General features: G+C 42.0%; 1 protein-coding gene across 7 annotated transcripts in view; it reads left to right on the top strand.

Moving 5' to 3' along the window:
• DOT1L (DOT1 like histone lysine methyltransferase) overlaps positions 1-18,413 on the top strand; it is a 96,185-nt gene that overhangs the window by 30,200 nt on the left and 47,572 nt on the right. For 6 of the 7 annotated variants that reach the window (XM_090028056.1, XM_090028057.1, XM_090028061.1 and 3 more), the window contains exons 5-7: positions 1,133-1,361; positions 5,241-5,335; positions 10,692-10,754. In XM_090028056.1, coding sequence (XP_089884182.1) covers positions 1,133-1,361; positions 5,241-5,335; positions 10,692-10,754 — 387 coding nt within the window. The remainder of the gene's footprint in view (positions 1-1,132; positions 1,362-5,240; positions 5,336-10,691; positions 10,755-18,413) is intronic. The other variant, XM_090028059.1, reaches the window with a different exon arrangement.

The following is an 18,413-nucleotide window of genomic DNA, read 5'->3' as shown; positions in this document are numbered from 1 at the left end:
GTTTTCTTCTCTAAAGGACCATTCTGGAAAAACTGGAATGAAATTTAGCTTAATACCTTTTTTTTTTTTTTTTTTTTAAATAAGTAACTCTTGCAGTTTTCCTCGTGCTTATTTTAAAAGGTGGGATGGAAGGCATGAAACACAGCAAACAAATGAATATTAAAGTTTGACTTAATCTGTAAGCTGTTTTGATGCCACTTTTTCCAAAAGCATCTGCCTATGCACTTGATAAATTCATCCAATTTACAACTACTGCTTATTTCACAAAAGCTCTGGTCTTTGGGACCTTATGAACTACATTAAAGCAATCATATGCTTGAAGATGTAGACTGTATATTGGACAGTGAATGTTTATTATATTTCCTTTGAATGCTCTCATAAAGAGCGAGCCTCCAGATTAAACAATGCTCTGTGCCTTACTTATTGATTTGTATATATTGGCCAGTCCAATTGTATCTCTGTTAAGCAGGCACTGACAAAGTGAGAATCCAGTCAGTATAATCTATTTTTGCCAGTGCTCTGCTGAATGCTGGATTACAGGCCAGTTGACTTTCCTGGAGGAAGATGTATCTAAAACATGAACAGAGAAGCAAATTTGAGGGATCTTGGAATCATCCCCTTTCCTCGAAAAGGAGGAGCTGGGGCACAGAAGCAAGACTGACCTAGATGTGCAAAATCCAGGAGGAGGATGAAAGAAAAAGGCTTAATAGCAGTTGCTTATATTTAGGATTGAAGTTATGGGGAGAAGGAAACCTTTTAATTCCATCTTTTTTTTATCACCACTGCTGCCTTTGCGATTCCTCTCATTTGACAATTCCCAGCAAAGAAATCCAGCCCCGCTTACATTGGTGGTGTAGTTGGATGTTGTGGTTGCATCAGCTCATGCTTCTGTAAACTTTTTGAAAATACCCTTTTAAATGAGGTGATACCAGATAATAAAGCAAATTAGCCTGCTTTTCTTTAGCGTGTCTCCTTAAGGAAGACCTGTAGATTAATTGTACTACCATGGAAGGGAATACATTTGTCTTTCTGTCAGTCTTGCTCCCTACATATGCACCTGTATTTTGATGCCCCCGCCCAACCCCCCCTTCTTGTATTTTGTTTACAACCCATTTTTACTTCCCCTCCTTAGTGGAAAGGAACCACCCAGCCCATGAAACTGAACACTCGTCCTTCCAATGGACTTCTCCGTCATATCCTGCAGCAAGTATATAACCACTCAGTGACCGACCCAGAGAAACTCAACAACTATGAACCCTTTTCCCCAGAGGTGTATGGAGAAACTTCCTTTGATTTAGTGGCCCAAATGATTGATGAGATTAAGATGACAGAGGATGACTTGTTTGTCGATTTGGGTAGTGGTAAGTGACATACAACTGCTTTTGTCTTTCCTTTTCTTTCTCTGTCCAGCGGTGTTTTTTTCTCCCAATTAAGAGGGAACCAGGCCTTCCCCCCCATTAATATCACAGCTGGAAAGTAACTCATCACTAAGGATTCTGCTTCTTGCTGGGAGCATGTATTAGATGTAATCCTCAATGAGGCTGTTATTTTCTCCAGCGAAACTAAGCAAATGGATGTAGCATTCCAATGTTTTCTTTGCCATAGTAATGTGAGGTGGCGCCAAGCATGTGATCCACCCTTGCCAATGAAGGAAGTATTGGTTCTTCAGGAATCTTTTGAAGAACACTCCAGTCTTGTCCCAGTAGCTAGATGCTATTCAACCTAAAAATATAGCTCTGAAATGACTCTGTGATAAATGTCACTAACAGCTTTCATGTTTTATGCTTTTTGGCTTTTAGATTTAGTTTGCCTTTTTTTAATGTAACAAAAGGAAGTTACCTCTCCATATCTCCAAGTCTGCAGCGCTGGCACTTGGTTATCACAAAATCAAGCTGGGTTTGTTCTTGTCCCATATGACATAATTGCCAGCAATAAAGAGTTTATAGTCAGAACTTTAACAGTTGTGTTGCAAGGCTAAGTAGAATCCAGTTCTGTATCCCATAAATAGCCGTTACCCTGTGGCATGCAGCTCTAATATTTTTGCGGTTGTTGATTTCGTAGTCACATGTGACTCAAACGTGGAGCAGACATTGTTATGAGTAAGAAGATGCTCTTTTTTTACTTGATCTTTTTTTAGTTCCTTGACTTCCATCAGGAAAGTAATAGTAAGAATTTCCTGTCAATGGGTTTTTCTTAGCTAATTAAATTGAGTGTGTGTTCTCATGCTTTTTTAATGTTTGTCCTCTATCTCAGGGTAGCTCAACCCTTAGTCTGTAGGCCAGGTCTGGCCCCTGGCGCTGTGTCATTTGACCCATGGGCCTTTCTCCAGCTATATGGGGAGCCCTATGGGCTGTGGCCCTATGTGCTAAATCAGGCATGCAGAGCAGCATGGAGCCTGATCCTGACCAGTAGGACCAAAATGGTGAACACCACTGCTCCTATCCAATCAAAATGAAAAAAAATATGTGCAAACTAAAACACAGTAGAATGTCTATTAACATTCATCACTCAAATACAGTTTGGGTTGCTTTGCTGTGCTGGAATAACAGTACCATAGCTGTGTGCACATGTTTGTTCACTAAGGTCATAGGAAATCGTATCTGGAAGTAGCACAATGTACTGCTGTTTGTCTAAAAGTCTGAGGAAAGGTATGATCTGTCTAATATAATGTTTGTTTACAATGTCACCAGAAGTGGTGCTAGATGTTTATTACCAAAGAACCTCAAAGATTACTCTTGGGATTCTCCCAAACGTAATGTATAAAACTTCATTAACATTTGTCAATAACAGGTAAACACACAATAGTGTTAACTTTGTCTGTTGCAAGTATGCATGTTCATTCTCACATGGATGTGATGCAGTGAAACAAGGGACATTTTCTCCTCTTTACATAACTCATCCTAATGGTAATGAAAGCCTGACACTGTTGACAGAAAGTGAATTTTCAGAATACTGGTGGCCAGCCTTTCTGGCAGGCATACCACAAATTAGCCCCTCTGCCCCCAAGTGCCAATCTGATCCCCTTCCCCTGCCCAATCTGCCAGTGTGTTGCCTGACCCCCCCCCCCCAGTGTGCCACATGCACAGGCTGCTTGTGCCATTTGCAGCATGCATGCAGGCAGGGTGGCCTCCCCTTTTCTTGTCAGTATGAAGTACAATGCAAACTAGGACCCCATTCAAGCATCAGAATGATATCCACTAAGTTTTTAGTGTTTCTTGTGCATCTGGGGATTGCCCTTCAGTGGAATGCAGCAAGGTCTGGAATGTTTCAGTTGCATTTTACCAGTAACTTGGTACCAGTTTCGGAAGTCAAGTATACGGTATCTATTTGATGCTGAAAAGGGGAGGTAGAACATATCTATACTGATTAGAATGAGGACAGGGTTTTAAAAAAAAAAAGGCATTGGGTTTGAAGAGAAGGTCGTTAGTGACTTCTAATAAAACATTACTTTGGTCCATACAAATACATATTATTCTTACTTTCTTTTAAAATCCTTCCTCCCCCATTATTTTATATTCATTTTCTATTATTTGTGGGTATGGTAAGCTCTTCAGAGCCTTGACTGCTTTTTGTATGTCATCGTAATTGAGGCCTCTAAGCTCTCCTGTGGTATAAATATTTTATTACACAACACTGTCATCTCCTGGTTCCCTTTCATACCAAACTGGGCATTGTTTAGATAATGAGTTAATGGCACGGGTGCCACCTCTTCAATTACTTTTTGCTACTTCCCCGAAGCAGTCAGTGAGACAGCCCATTTGCACAGAAACACATTGCAGTTTTCTCTCTGTTTGAGTTGATTCCTGTTTCTCACATGACTGTCTCAGAAACTCTTAAGTGCATTAGTGCGATTATAGTGAATATTATATCCAGTCTATAAACTATATTGAAATGGATACTGAATTCATTTGTTTCAGAGTGGTAATCTGTTTCCCTAAGAAATGCAGAATGACTACAATTTATAGGTACTTGCAAAAAGGGATGCAAAATCTGGGTCAGATAAGCAAGCAAAAAATTAGCTGTGACTTTTTTCACATGAGCTTGAGCTGTAATGCCTGCAGACAGTGTATAAGAATGGCGGCTAATTACTGTTGGTAGTGTCTGATGTAAGTATAATCTGGAGTGATGGGAAGTTCATACATTTTTAAGTAATGTTTCATCTTGCAGCATAGCAGTTACTTCTGAAATTACTTTGGGCATTGAACAATAGTTGTGTTTTTTGGGGCGGGGGGGAGGGGTGGTTACCAGGTACTGTTTCTGTCTTGGATTAGGATCTTTTCTGTGTACTGATACATTTGTATGCATATTCTGTAAAGGTGAAAGCCAGGTGTCCTTTCATCACCAAGTGTTTTTATCAGTGTTTTAGCTGAGGGCATTTTTGATGCATATACTTGCAATGTATTGGAAGACATAAACTTCAGAATTCACCTAGCAGCTGTTGGTTTTATTAAACAGAAATAAAATAACCATATTTATCCCCCCTCTAGTCATTTAAGTGGAACATGGGTTCCTAAATTGTTATGCAGCCATTTTTAAGGTGTCACCCTGCCTTATCTTCTACCCAGCATAGTGAGCAAATGCAAACAATTGGCAACTTTAATGAGGATTGACTGATGGATTAAAAAACAACTTTAGGGAGTCATGAACTTTCTGAATCGGTTACTGTCTAAGGTGGGGGCATCATGCGGCTCACCAGGCCATTCTATCCAGCCCATGGGCCCCTAAAACATTTAGAAAATTAATATTTATGTGCCCCTGGCTGCCTATCATGTGGCTCTCGATGGCTTGCCAAAACTCAATAAGCGGCCCTCCGCCCAAAATAATTGCCTGCTCCAGGACTCTAAGGTGCCACCTTGCCCTATTTTGTGCCCAACTTCAGGCTAACATGGCTAACCAACTCTGCGGTAGGTAGTAGATTTACTAGCAGAAAGTCAGTTTCTGTCCTGAAGAGCTTGCAGTCTAAGCAAGCAAGATGGACAAAGAATTAGAGAAGTGAAGCAGCATATCCACCTTTTTTCTGTTGAAACAGAAATAGATTTGTGCAGAAACTATAGCAGAGCTGAGTGTTTAACCCTGGTTTCCTGAGTCCTAGTCCACTACCTTAACCACAAAAATGTCCTTCCTCATGTGTAGTTTGGCTTCTTGAGGGTTCTAGAAATACCTTTCTCATTGTGTGGTTTTGTTTTTTTTTTGTCACTTGTTCTTATGTTCTCTCTCTCTCTCTGTCTCTGTCTCTGCAGGTGTGGGTCAGGTGGTGCTCCAAGTTGCTGCAGCCACAAACTGCAAACATCACTATGGTGTAGAAAAAGCTGATATTCCAGCCAAATATGCTGAGGTGAGTTTTATATCTACAAGTGTGAGATTTGTAGGTGTTTTATTCAAGGTCTAGCTCACTGCGTTATGGTTTACAGGTAACTGCCTTGCATCAACAAGCAGGTGAGTTCAGTTTGAATATAGACCTGCTCAAGTCACCAAGGTCTGGAACACAATGTCAGGAGGAGGGAATTGTGTGTGTTGTGGTACTTGTTGGCAGTGCTCATGGAGTGATCAGAAAACATATTAACTAAACTTCTAAGGCAGTGTAATTCAGCCCTTAGGGCCTCAAGGAGGTGTTGGTAGGTGTGGCCTTAATGAAATGGGAACAAAAGATTTTTGTAAAGTTGCAGGGTTAGCCAAGCAAAAACCTGCAGTGTTGGACTGGCAGAACCTTGAGTGTATTTTACCTGCAGAGCAAGTCTCCTTCTGAGTGGAGTAAGGCTTTTATCACTGCCTCTGAAGACATGAGTAGACAATTTTGGATTTTTCAACCAGCTGCCACAGTCCATTTAGGAGCTGGTGCCTTCCTAGAGTGCACTTTGTGTTCTGGCAGCATACATTCTATATGTATGGTTTTTATCTGGTGCTAGTATTTCTGCTACCCCCTAAACTCACGGCCTAGACTATGGACCCCATTTGGTATCCTGTGTCTGGAAATAGGTCAGGTCTTTAAAAGGCCCATAACATAGTGGCTAGTGCTATGTAGGCTTAGTAAATCTAGGAAGGGTTTAAACAAAATTAAATATTAGGAGATGAAACGCACAAACTCCTAGAACTTTTGAGAACTTACAGTCCAGAATGGGTCATTACTGCCACAATAAGAGTCCCAAACCATAAACCAATCAGCTTAGTTATTAAAATATAGCTGGAGTTGCTGAGTAACTTAGTTGATAGGACTCTAGAATTCACTAGAGTTTTCAGTTAATAGTAGGACTTAGTAAGCACCCAAATGCAGCACTTACAATGAAGTCTTATGATGAGACCATTATACCAAGGCAAGCAGTTTTTTCTTTACACTTCCACTAGTTCTGTGTCCATGGGGACACCCAAAGTTAATCAATTCCAAGAGAAATGTGGAGCTGCAAGCAAACAATAAAAGTTGGTCAAGCCTTACAGTAAGTCATTTACTTCTTCCAGCAAGATGCACAGAGCCTTTAGCTCCTTGTTTGAGCAGGTCAGGGTGGGGAAACGGATAGGGTCTGTTTTCATGTAGAAATTAAAACTTTTGAGCTTCTTTTTTGGATGATATAGGCAAAGAGTGCTAAGACTTGTATTGAGGAGGGCAATAGAAGGACCAAAGAATCCCCTCACCCCTGTTCCTTGAATCTTACAGTTTCCTTTGGAAACCTACCACTGGAGCACATCTACAAACTTGCTTCAACCTTTTGCTGAAATGCTCAAGGTCATTAAAGGGCAGCTTGTAAAAGTGAGATTCTTCCTTCATTTTAACAGTAGCCATAGTTTAAAAGGCATTCTGTTTGTGAGAGAAGGCCAGATTTTTGTTTTTATGAAGGTCGTTTTACACTCCTCTGATACTAATTGTTTTCGGGCCCACTTACACAGAAGGATGAGGGGGATTTATGTCAGTGAGAATAAGCCTGTAAAGAATTACATAACTTTTGCAAAAATATAGTGGAAATATGCTTTTTTTTCTTTAGGCACAAGACCAGATGAGGCATGCTAGGGACTAACTGGTGCAGAGAGGCATAAGTGCTCTTTTGTAGGTGACAGGCTACGAAACCCTGATGGTATCCCTCTTTTTAAGAGTATCGTGTCTGTATTTCATAAGTTGATTAGGTGAAAAAAATCATGCTTTATCCTGACACCTGTTGCAGTTTCAGAATGTGTGAATCTGCCCATAGAGAGTTTACAGGTCTCATGCTCTGTTTAAATTGCCCCAGTTTTAATAATTTTTCTTGATAGACGTTTGTGACGGGGATTGATTTAATAGATTTCATAGACATTAGGGCTGGAAGGGACCTCGGGAGATCATCGAGTCCAGCCCCCTGCCCAAAGGGCAGGAAGTCAGCTGGGGTCATAGGATCCCAGCAAGATAAGCATCCAATTTACTCTTGAAGGTGTTCAATGTAGGTGCTTGAACCACCTCCGCTGGCAGGCTGCTCCAGACCTTGGGGGCTCGGACAGTAAAGAAATTCTTCCTTATGTTCAGCCTGAAACGGTCTTGCAGGAGTTTGTGACCGTTCGACCTCGTCATCCCTTGGGGCGCTCTGGTGAACAAACGTTCCCCCAGATCCTGGTGGTCACCCTTGATAAATTTATAGGTGGCCATCAGATCACCCCTGAGCCTACGCTTTTCCAGGCTAAAGAGTCCCGTGGCTCTCAGCCTGTGGCCGTTTAAGATCTGTTTTCCTGACCTCTGATCATGCGCATGGCTCTCCTCTGGACTCTCTCAAGTTTCTCCACATCCTTTTTGAATTGTGGAGCCCAAAACTGGACGCAGTACTCCAGCTGCGGCCTCACCAAGGCCGAGTACAAGGGGAGAATGACGTCCCGGGATTTGCTCGAGAAGCATCTATGGATGCAAGCCAGCATTTTGGTCGCTTTACTAGCCGCAGCATCACATCGCAGGCTCACGTTCATCTTGTGGTCAATGATGACCCCCAAGTCTCTTTCTTTTGTAGTGCTAACCAACGTAGCACTGCCGAGCCTATAAGGGTGCTGCAGGTTTTTCCTCCCAAGGTGGAGAACCTTGCATTTTTTTGGTGTTAAACATCATGAGGTTCTCGTCTGCCCATTTGCTGAGCTTGTCCAGGTCAGCCTGGGTCACCCGCCTGTCCTCTGGCATGGATGCTTTGCCCCAAAGTTTGGTGTCATCGGCAAACTTGGCCAGTCCACTCCTGACTCCAATGTCCACATCGTTAATGAAGATGTTGAACAGTATGGGTCCCAGGACAGAGCCTTGAGGGACCCCACTGGTTACAGGGCACCACGATGAGTGACTGCCATCAATCACAACCCTCTGGGTCCGACCACGAAGCCAATTTCCCATCCAGCGGATCGTGGTGGAGCCAAGGCCACAACTGGGCAGTTTGGCCAAGAGGTGATCATGGGATACCAGATCAAAAGCTTTTTTGAAGTCAAGATATATGACATCAACTTCTTCTCCCTTGTCCAGGTGATAGGTCACCTGGTCATAGAAGGAAATGAGATTGGTCAAACAAGACCTACCCGCAACAAACCCGTGCTGGCTATCCCTTAGAATGTTAGCCTGGGCCAGTCCCTCAAGGGTGGCCTCCTTAATAAACTTTTCTAGGATCTTCCCCAGGATAGAAGTCAGGCTAATGGGCCTGTAGTTAGCCGGATCCACTCTCCTCCCTTTTTTGAAGATCAGCACCACATTGGCCTTCTTCCAGTCTTCGGGCACTACACCAGAGCGCCAGGAGTTTTCAAAGATCCATGCCAGGGGCTGGGCTATGACGCTCGCCAGCTCCTTGAGTACCCTGGGGTGCAGATTGTCAGGGCCGGCTGACTTGAAGGTATCCAGCTTCTCAAGGTGTTCCTTCATGAGGTCAGCATTGATGGAGGGTAGGGGATCCCCCTCCCCCAGATTTCCCTGTCCCATAGCAGGCATGGGCTTCCCATGTGACTGATGAAAGACTGACGCAAAGTACCTATTTAATAGGTTGGCTTTTTCCTGGGCGTCAATTGTCAGTTGCCCCATCTGGTTTAGCAGGGGTCCAGCATTGCCCTTGCTTTTCCTCCGGCTCCCCACATATCTGAAAAAGGACTTTTTGTTGTCCTTGATGCCTGAAGCTAGTTGGAGTTCAGTTGCAGCCTTGACTTTCCTGGTTTGGTCTCTGCAGGACCGGACCAGTGCAGAATAATCCTCTTTGGAGGTGAATCCCGTCCTCCATCCTTTGTAGGCTTTCCTTTTTAGCCACAGGAGGTCCGCTAGGTCCCTGGAGAGCCAGGGGGGCTGCTGTGCCTTCTTGCTGCCTTTCCTCTGTGTTGGGATAGATTTAGCTTGTGCATTGAGGATCGCTTCCTTGAGAAGCAACCACTCTTCTTGAACTCCCATCTCCCTGGGGTCATGGTCCCTGAGGGCCTGACTGACTAGCCTCTTGAGCTTGTCAAAGTCGGCTTTTCTGAAGTCAAGGACTTCTGTGTTGCTGACTGACTTGCCAGCTTTACGGCTTGAACTGAGATTGAACTGAGTTTGATATTACGGCCAAATGACTACAGTTCTTTATTTATTACCATGTTTCATGCAGGTTTTAAAGCTTCAGTTGAAAGGGAAAACCTGTAGTCAATGTTTTTCTTGCGGGGGGGGGGGGGATGGGACACAGAACCTTTCTAAACATGAACTGATATTGAAGCTGGAGATTGAAACAGGTGCGTGCTATGAGCTGTTCCATTAATTGATTGGGGATATTAGTTAAACTGAATAAGTTTTAAATGTCACCAGGAGCTATTTCACTGCTGGCAATATAGCAGAGTTCTTCAATTATTTTCAAAGTGTTAGCGGAGACTGAAGCTTTCTTTCCTACGCAGCCTGACTGTTGTGTTTGTGGACTGCAGTTGCAAGGCTTTCTAACCTTCCCTATGCTATTTTAGTTTCACTTTTAATGTTGAATAGATGTAACTGATCCTTGTTGCCACAGTATGTCATAGTTCCATGTGCTATGCACCCACATGTTATATGTAGGGTCAGGCTTTCAGAAATAGTGGCCCTGCTTCCGAGGCATCAGACTATCTGTGTGAGAGATTATTTTCAGCCCCTTTCTCTTCTTCCTGGCAGGAAACTGTTGTCAGCCAGTGGACTTGCATTGCAAATGACTTGCTGTTCTGTTTTAAACCAAATCTGTTTAGATATAGATTGAAGCGCTCTTCCTGGTTTCTGACAATGTGGTGCTCACTTCCAGTTGCTATAGCAGTTGCTTTGCATGCTTACTCCTGCTTTCCCATTCTCTGTAACAGACTTCTCTTTATCCCCTTTTCACCTTTTTGCTTTTTGGGTTCAGATTGGGCTGTTTTCACTTCCTCCTGCTTCCTTTGGGTTTATATAGTACAGCAGGAATGGTTGCCTAGGTTGCACCATCCTTGAGCAGAATGCTGAGCAGAGTCAACTCAGTCTTTCCAGAACATGTAGCTTCCCTGAAAAGAGGAGACTGGAAAAAGCCAGCCTTGGTATTTTGGCCATGGTGAAGCAAAGGAAAGGGTCTCCCATTGGGAACTAAAAAGGGCAGACTGTCATTGTGTGTTTATGAATTTCCCTTGGTCCTTTTCAAGCATTACTGGGAAAGAACTTTCTCAGGCCGGTGTGAGTTGTCAGAGCTGCCTCTTATTTTGTTGTAATGTAACTAGTAATGCAGGATTTCCTAATGGGTGTTTTTTCCTTTTTCCCCCTCTTCTAGACGATGGACAGAGAGTTCAGAAAGTGGATGAAATGGTATGGGAAAAAACATGCAGAATACACAGTGAGTGAAATTCAGATGAAACACTTTATGCTCCACTTGTTCAGAATTTACTTTCTTCCCTAGTCAAGAAGTAGTATGAGTCAAATTACTACTTGGCTTTTTTTTCTTGCTGCTGAGAGTGGTATTCTCTCTCAAAAAAAAAAAAAAAAAAAAAAAATCCTTCCAGAGCCCTCTTGACTCACTTGACATTTGACGTGTGGGTGTTGGGAATACATTCAGGGCTTGCAGAAGTTCATGGAAACCTTTTCTCTTCTAAACCTTCATTACTCATGAAATAGCATAGGTGCTATTATACTATTTCCTGTCCCCAGGTTCAAATGTCATTAAGAAAATTGCTTACTGATTAGCCACTTATCATCGAGAAATTCATATAATCTTGGTTCTCCAGTGGCACTCCAAGAACCATGAGAATCCTCCTGCTTGTCTGTTACTGTTGTTCCTTAATCATTTGGACAAGTTACCATTAGGTGATTCAGGATAAACTCTTCTCTTAGAAGCTATCTCTAATCTGAGGGCAAGTAAGCAGGAGATGAATCTGGTTTCCCTTTGTGATTTGTGTAGAGGCACCACTCCTAATCTGTTAGAACAGTTTGGTCCACTTGGCTTTTAACTTCCTATATTACCAGTTGGTTTCTCATTGGCAGCCAGAGTTGGGAGAAGCGTATGTTAGCTCTTCATTTGCAGGAAAAATGTGTGTTCAGATAGATGTTCGTAATGTTTGGGGAACCTGCCTTGTAATGAAGAGCTCTATAGTTTCTCTTTGAGAAGTAGGCCATCTGCTGGAGTGAGGTGATGCTGTCACCTGTCTTGGAGCACTTCTGGAATTGATATTTAATGCGTAGTATCATTCTTTTGGATATAGGCCAGTCTTAGTTTGTATGAGAATTTATGTCAAGGCTGTTAAATCTTTCCTACTGTGAAACACTGTACATACCTTCCTTTGCTTGAGGGGGCCATATGCCATGTTTCCAGTGCATCAGCCAGCTGGCATTATATAAAATAAATTATTTCTGAAAGATATTTTGCATATGATATATGTAATTTAAAGAATGGGGAAGAAATCTAGACAGAACTGTGGAATGTATATGGCTTGCCTTTAGGCTTGCAAATTTTTTCACATTATGTATTATATATGATGGGACTAACACTGTTCATTGTAGAAATAAAACTGTTCATTTGTTTTTAAAGTTGGGATTATAAAATCATAGGAAAATAAGGCTAAAAGGGGTATCACAAGATCAGCTACTCCAGAACCCCATTCAAGGTGGGATCATTGCTGACTAAACTGTCCTAGCTGAGTGTCTGTCTAAGCTGCTATTGAATATTTCCAAGGATGGAGATTCCACGATGTTTCTGGGCAGTTTGTTCCAGTGCTCGACCACCCTCATAATCTGATAGTTCTTCCCAGTACCTAGCTTCATTTCTGGGTAGTGGCTAGGACCAGTGTTTTCAAATGTGGGAATGTCAGTCAGTAACACGTGTAAATTCATCTCAACTTAACAAGTAGGTAATGAACACTTACTTTGCCAAGCCAACATTTGTTAGTTCAGTACTGTAGTTGAAGTAGACTCTTTCCATAGGGCAGTCAGTGAAGGAAATGAGTTCTGAATCTTTCTCCATATAATTCTCCTATGTAGCAGCATGCTGTGCTGCCTCCTAACTGGCAGCAAGACCAGTAATTCTGTATAGCAAGTTATTAATATTAACATAACTAGAATAGAGAAAAACCTCCAAGGACGGAAGGCTTAGTATTTTCCCTGTGAACTGAGTGTTGTGGTAATGAATGTGGTAACTGCACGGGGGAATCCTCTTTTTCTCTTTTTAATACAGTTTGACTGCCACTATTTAATTCCAGTTGGATTTCCGGATTCTAGTCTGTGCTGATAATTGGAATGACCATGGACTGGAATATTCTATATTCCAACTTGCAAATTCTGTTCTCATTTCTAATGAGTTGTATACAAGTAAATAGTTGGAGAAGAATATTTCCTCTAGGGAAAGAAGGCTTAGTTTAGTGGGATCAAATCTGAGAGCCCTGCTGCTGCTTTGGGTAAACCAGGAAGGGAGAGGGGCAGATGTGCTACAAATTATCCCTGCTCCCTCCCTGAGTGCCTGATATCCTTCCTCTGCCTGCTCTGTCTGCTTTACTTTCTGCTCCTACCCTATCTGCTGCTATTCTGTGCATCTCCTTCCTGTTCTGCCATGTACCACACACAGAGGCTGCCCACGACACTTGTGCCACAAGTTGGCCGCCTCTGGTGTATACAAGTTGGACAAGGGCTTTGTAGTTGCTGCCTTACCATAAAAGTCAAAGCAGAGGTGTCAGGTCATAGTACAACCCATTGTTTGACCTGCAGGAATTTCTAATTGAAGGATATCCGTGTTAGACTCAGGGAGTTCCATATAAGTGGCTTTACTCTGTAAAATGACTGACAAGAATAACTTCTGGCGGTCCATGATGACTCCATGTCCAATGCGCTAGTTGTACAAGGCAGGTAGGTAGTAAGTTCCCTGTCGGCCTTATAAATGTATCCCGGAATTTGATCATCAAAATTATTCTTTTTATTTTATTTTTTTCAATGGAGTCTCATCATCAATAATAAAGGTTCTGAGATTGGAACATACTTAACAATTCTGATGCACAAGCTAAATGAAGAAAATCCTGTTTGCTTTCCCACTCCCTAATGAATTTGGGCAGCAGTGCTAACAAGAATAAAAAAAGAAATGAGTCTTTATGAGAAAAGCTGGCAGACAACTTGTACATGTAGGTAAAGGAGGGAAAGAGCCATTGAGTAAGAAAACACCATTTCCCCATAATTGCTTTCAGACTCTAACTGTATTTTGAAGCTTTCTAGCAGCTGGTGCAAAACATCCTGAGGCATACTGGAGTCCAAGGGCCCCTGCCTAATCACAGCCACTAGTTATGGATTGCTACAGCATCTTCAAGGTGGCAATCCCCATTTGGGGCATGAGGGAGAAGACATTGGGAGAGGGATTGATCTCTAGGACCCTGACAGAGGAGTTCCTATCTCTTCCCTTTACTGCAGGCAACTACACCGTATAAAGGTGTCCATAAAATTATCCTATTCCATCTTATAACTAGTTTGGTTGTTTTTCCATAGTACTTCTTTTGGAAAGGTTATGGTTAAGAGGCTTTTTTTTTAGTTGCCAGCTAAGTTTATTCACGGTGAGGTTCTAATTGTTCTTTTGTCAGTGTATTCCTTCCCTAATATTTATTCCGCTGAAATATTTATGAAGACTAATGGTATCGCCTTTCAGCCTTCCTTTTGCTATCCTTTTCTTTCATCTTCTGTAAAAATATGTATCCTGATGAGGGAAAAAATGCCATTAGTGGCTACTAATGCCTTCAGCTTGTTACTTGGGGCATCTTTTCAGCTTGTTACTTGGGGCATCTTATTCAGCTCTTAGTGACTTCAGCCTTTGGGGCTAGAATGTTCCACTTGCAGAGTAAATTAGATTTGATGCATCAGCCTACCTGTTCTTGACCGTGCCTCTATCTTTCTGTTTTTCATTTCCATGGAACAGAGATTTTTAGCTCCTTGAAAGTTTTTAAGGTTAGTTTCAGACTTTTCTTTGATTGAACCACTGCCTCGAGAAAATTGGAGGGTTTTTTTTTTTCTTAGGGGTTAGGACTAGCTGATGACAGTCTTTCTTGGAGAGTTTCTGCACATGTTCAGTTATCAAATTAAGCTTAAACTCCATATTGCAGATTCTTATACGAGACAGGTGCTACTTCATGGCTTTTAAACATAAAAGCCATGAACCCAAAATCAGAACACTCTTTGGGTAGTTGGGGCATGACACTGAGACACTGCGTAGTGCCTGAATGTTCTTCCCAGCATGTCTTAGTAATGAGTTGTGTGTGCATACCACCTGTCATCTTAGCATTTCCCTAATAGGAAAAGTGAATTTATTTGTTGCGTGTATGCAGGAAGTATAGCTGTGTGCAAACTTGGAAGGCTGGTGGTGAGAGAAATGTTACCAGATTCACACAACTGTTTGTTTTTTGTTTTTGTTTTTTTGCTGGTAAAAATTGAGGCACTCTCCTTTCCTCCTGGACTTGACAGGTCTTCCTGTGCTTCCTCTATTGGCAAAAAGAGGTTACTCTAGCCATAAGGAGATAGTTTTCTATAAGGCTTGGCCCTTGGAGTAAAGTGAAAGAAAACAGACCAAGGTGCAGTGGGGTGCAGGCCCAGATTCTATATCGTATAATCTCTTTCCCATTCTTCTTTCTACACCAGTCTCTGGGGTCTAGCCTTAATCACGCGTGGTCCCCATATCCCTTTTGGACTTGTTAACTTGTGTTTTGGGGAATCCTCACAATCAATAGTCTACTGTAGTGGAGCCCTAAGTAATTCCTAAAACAAGTATGAGCAGGTCTCTAAAATGAGTTAAAGAGGAGGAGAAGAACCAGGGTCGTTCTTGTTTCGGAAAGCCTTGTTACCTGCTTTGATTTTTTGAAAGTGGTTCATAAATCTGAGTGGTTTTTATCCAGTCTCTCCAATGCTTTGGGATGCGGATTGTACAGAGGCAGGTGGAGGGTGACTGATCACAGACCTCAGCTGTATATTTTTGATTCTGGTATGTCGGAAACTTCATTAAGGCTATAGATACAGCTTCAAGCACTGGGAGGATGTATGTTTTGTTTTACATTTGCTGTCGGTCCAGCGGATCATTTCTTAGGAGGAAGCTTCAATAGCTATATTTAGGGCTGTCCTTACCACAGTCCTATTCTTAAAAAAAAAAAAAGAAAAAAAGAAAAAGTAAAATTTCATGCATGTTAGTGGTGGTTACATGAAGTCCCACAGTCCGTTTTTGTAGCTCGTAGGCCTGGCATTGGCTTTTTAGCTAGGCTTGGCTCCTTCCTGTATTCCAGGTCTTACCTGCTTCACAGAAATCTCACTTTTGTGTAAAGAAGATGAGGTTTGCAAAGCACTAATCATTATCTTGAGCTGACCACTTCCAGTTACAGGAACATGTTTTGTGGGCATAAAGCTGTTATAAGCTGTGCCTAAATGTTTCCATTACTTAACTGTCAGCTCTCTGAAGTGAGGGAACAGGCAAGATATCTGTTTATCCAAGATACTTTTGAATGCCCTGTTTCAGCGGGAAACTTGATGTTTTGGTATTTGAAAAGCCCTCCAAATGTCCCCTGTGGCTTTGAAATAATGCCATGTTTTGGAGGTTTGGATTCTTGCCTCTAGTTATTTTTGCATTAGGCAGGGCTCTAAAAATAACCATGTGTACTTTTTCCAGGCAGAATTAACTGATAGATATAGATATATATATATTTTTGGTGAACTGAACATTTTGTATTGAGGCTGCTAGAATAAGACACTTTCTTGTGTATGAATTTGTGCAGTTGGTCACAGTGAACCTTACCACAGAGGCTTCCAGCTTGGGTTTGGGGGAATGATGATGCGTTCCTTTAGTTTTTTGGAGTCCTGTGCTGCAGGAGAGGAGAGTTGATCTTCAGAAGCAGCTGTCGCTCTCCACTGTAATGAATATAGACCTTCAGTAGCTTGCTGCGTGTTGCTTCCCTGTGGGCCTGACCTGCCAGTTTGCTTTAAGTTACTGAAGTGGGATGCTGCGAGCATATTCCTGCAGTCTCAGTCGAACAGATCTATCTTTGAAAACTTGCCTCTGCCTCTAAATTTAGAAACAACGCAAGCTGGCAGCTCTCGGAAGCGGATTTCTGTGAGCTAATTATCCCTTTAGATAAAGCAGGTCTCCTGCATTGTCTAATCAAATGAAAATATCTGCATTACAGATGGTCCTTTCCATTCATTATTCACTAAGGAGATTATGTTTCTGTGCGAGAGTGTATGATGGGGCGGGCGGGGGAGGCATTGATTGGAAGAGATTGAGAGCATCCCCACTGCTCTTCACTGACATTTCACACGGACTTGCTGTGGTTTTCCTACGTGACGGTTGCTGTACCGCGTTCTGTACCATCTGAACTCATGGAACAGCTCACTGGAAGCTGGCTGTGCAACTCGGGTTTCTGTGCCAGTTCTTGTTCCAAATGTGATCTTAATTTATTTATTTATTTATTTATTTTTTTGGTAAGCCTCAGAACTGACTGGGATGCTTGTTTGTGCTGTTATGTTGAGATCTTGCCCTTTTACAGCAACCCTGTGAAGGTGGGGGACATGCCTGCTCCTTAGCACTAAAAGGTTGGGAGGGGGCAGGGATGATTAATTCTTCCCAAAATGGTAAGGGCTTGGTGGGGAAATGACTACAAACTATCTTGGCTGGAGAGAAGCTGCTTCAATAGGGATATTGAAAACGTAATTGCATGGGCTGCATCAGCAGGATACAAACACTGTAAGAGCATAGTATGTGGAAGTCCTGTGCTGTGCAAATGAAGTGGGTCATTGAACTAGGAGTGCCGCCTGTGCGGCTTTCAGATTCGAGACCATTTTACTAGTTGCCTCCTAATCAGAAGCACATCATTTGGCTCTAGTTTAGTTTGTCCTTTCTTTTCTGGATGTCACTTTCCTATATCTGGAAAGTGTCTTCCCCCCCACCCCCTTTCCCCCATGTGTAAGTGGTGAGTAAGGTATCACTTCTACACACAAATAACATTTTTCCTTGCCAGGTAAATGCATTTTGTCGGATTTAGCCCACATGTGTGCCCTATCGGTTAGAACATGGATGCCTAACTAGGTTAAAGCACTATTCTGCTCTCTGTATAGGAAAGATGAATCTGCAGCGTTGGAGCTCAGCCAGGTTTCACAACTCTGATTTAAAATATTCAAGTCCCTATAAAAAAATCTTTAAAATAGTTTCAGATTCAGATACTCATCTGGCCTTTATGTCCTGTAGCTAGCTTGTGGCTTTACAGCTGCACCCTGCTGTTCTTAATATGTTTTTTTTTTTTTTTAATCCTTTGTTACTTTTTGAAAAAACCCACAATCGGGAGAAACTGATTATATGGGGGAACATTGAAATTTGGCTTGGCACAAATTGCTGTCAAAAGTACAATGTTAATTTGAATACAGGCTTTCCGTAACCCCTTGTTAATCATTAGAGGACATAATTGTAACAATAGTAGGTAAAAGCGTTGTCAGAAAGTCCTTTTTCTAAGTTTAAATCAAAGGCATTTCTTTATACAGTGGACTAGATGGAGGCTTTTAAGTATTTTTAAAAAAAATGTATATATATAAAACATGTGACTACTACCATATGGCTATATTCGAGTGCTGTCTACTGCATGATTTTGCACACTGGTACTATTTTTGCTGAAACTGTGCATCATGGTGATTCACTTTGCAGTGACTTAACAAGAGTTATAGATGGTGTTGTGTGCATGTCAGGTGGAGAAGATGAATCTTTGACCCCTTCTACGCAAACATTTTCTAAAATTTTTCTATATTTGACAGTGCTGTTTCAGCTGCATTGGTATTATATTGCTGCTGTAGACAGGCTGCTGGTGTTTCTAATGTGGTGCTCAGTTTGGAGCAGAAATATATGACTGTGACGAAAATACCAGCATGCTATCTTGGGCTCCTGGCATTGCTCGTACCATTGGAAATATGCCATTAGCAGCAATTTTTGGAATACTTTAAAAATCGTCCATATTCTGAATGAGGCTTACGAAGCGTTCCTGATGGATGAAGCTTTAAGTGTTGACGG

This window comes from Crocodylus siamensis, chromosome 14, assembly GCF_052110815.1.
Source record: "Crocodylus siamensis isolate JL-2025a chromosome 14, ASM5211081v1, whole genome shotgun sequence".
NCBI lineage: Eukaryota > Metazoa > Chordata > Crocodylia > Crocodylidae > Crocodylus > Crocodylus siamensis.
Note: the sequence above shows the minus strand (reverse complement) of the source record. Positions and strands in the feature narration are given on the sequence as shown.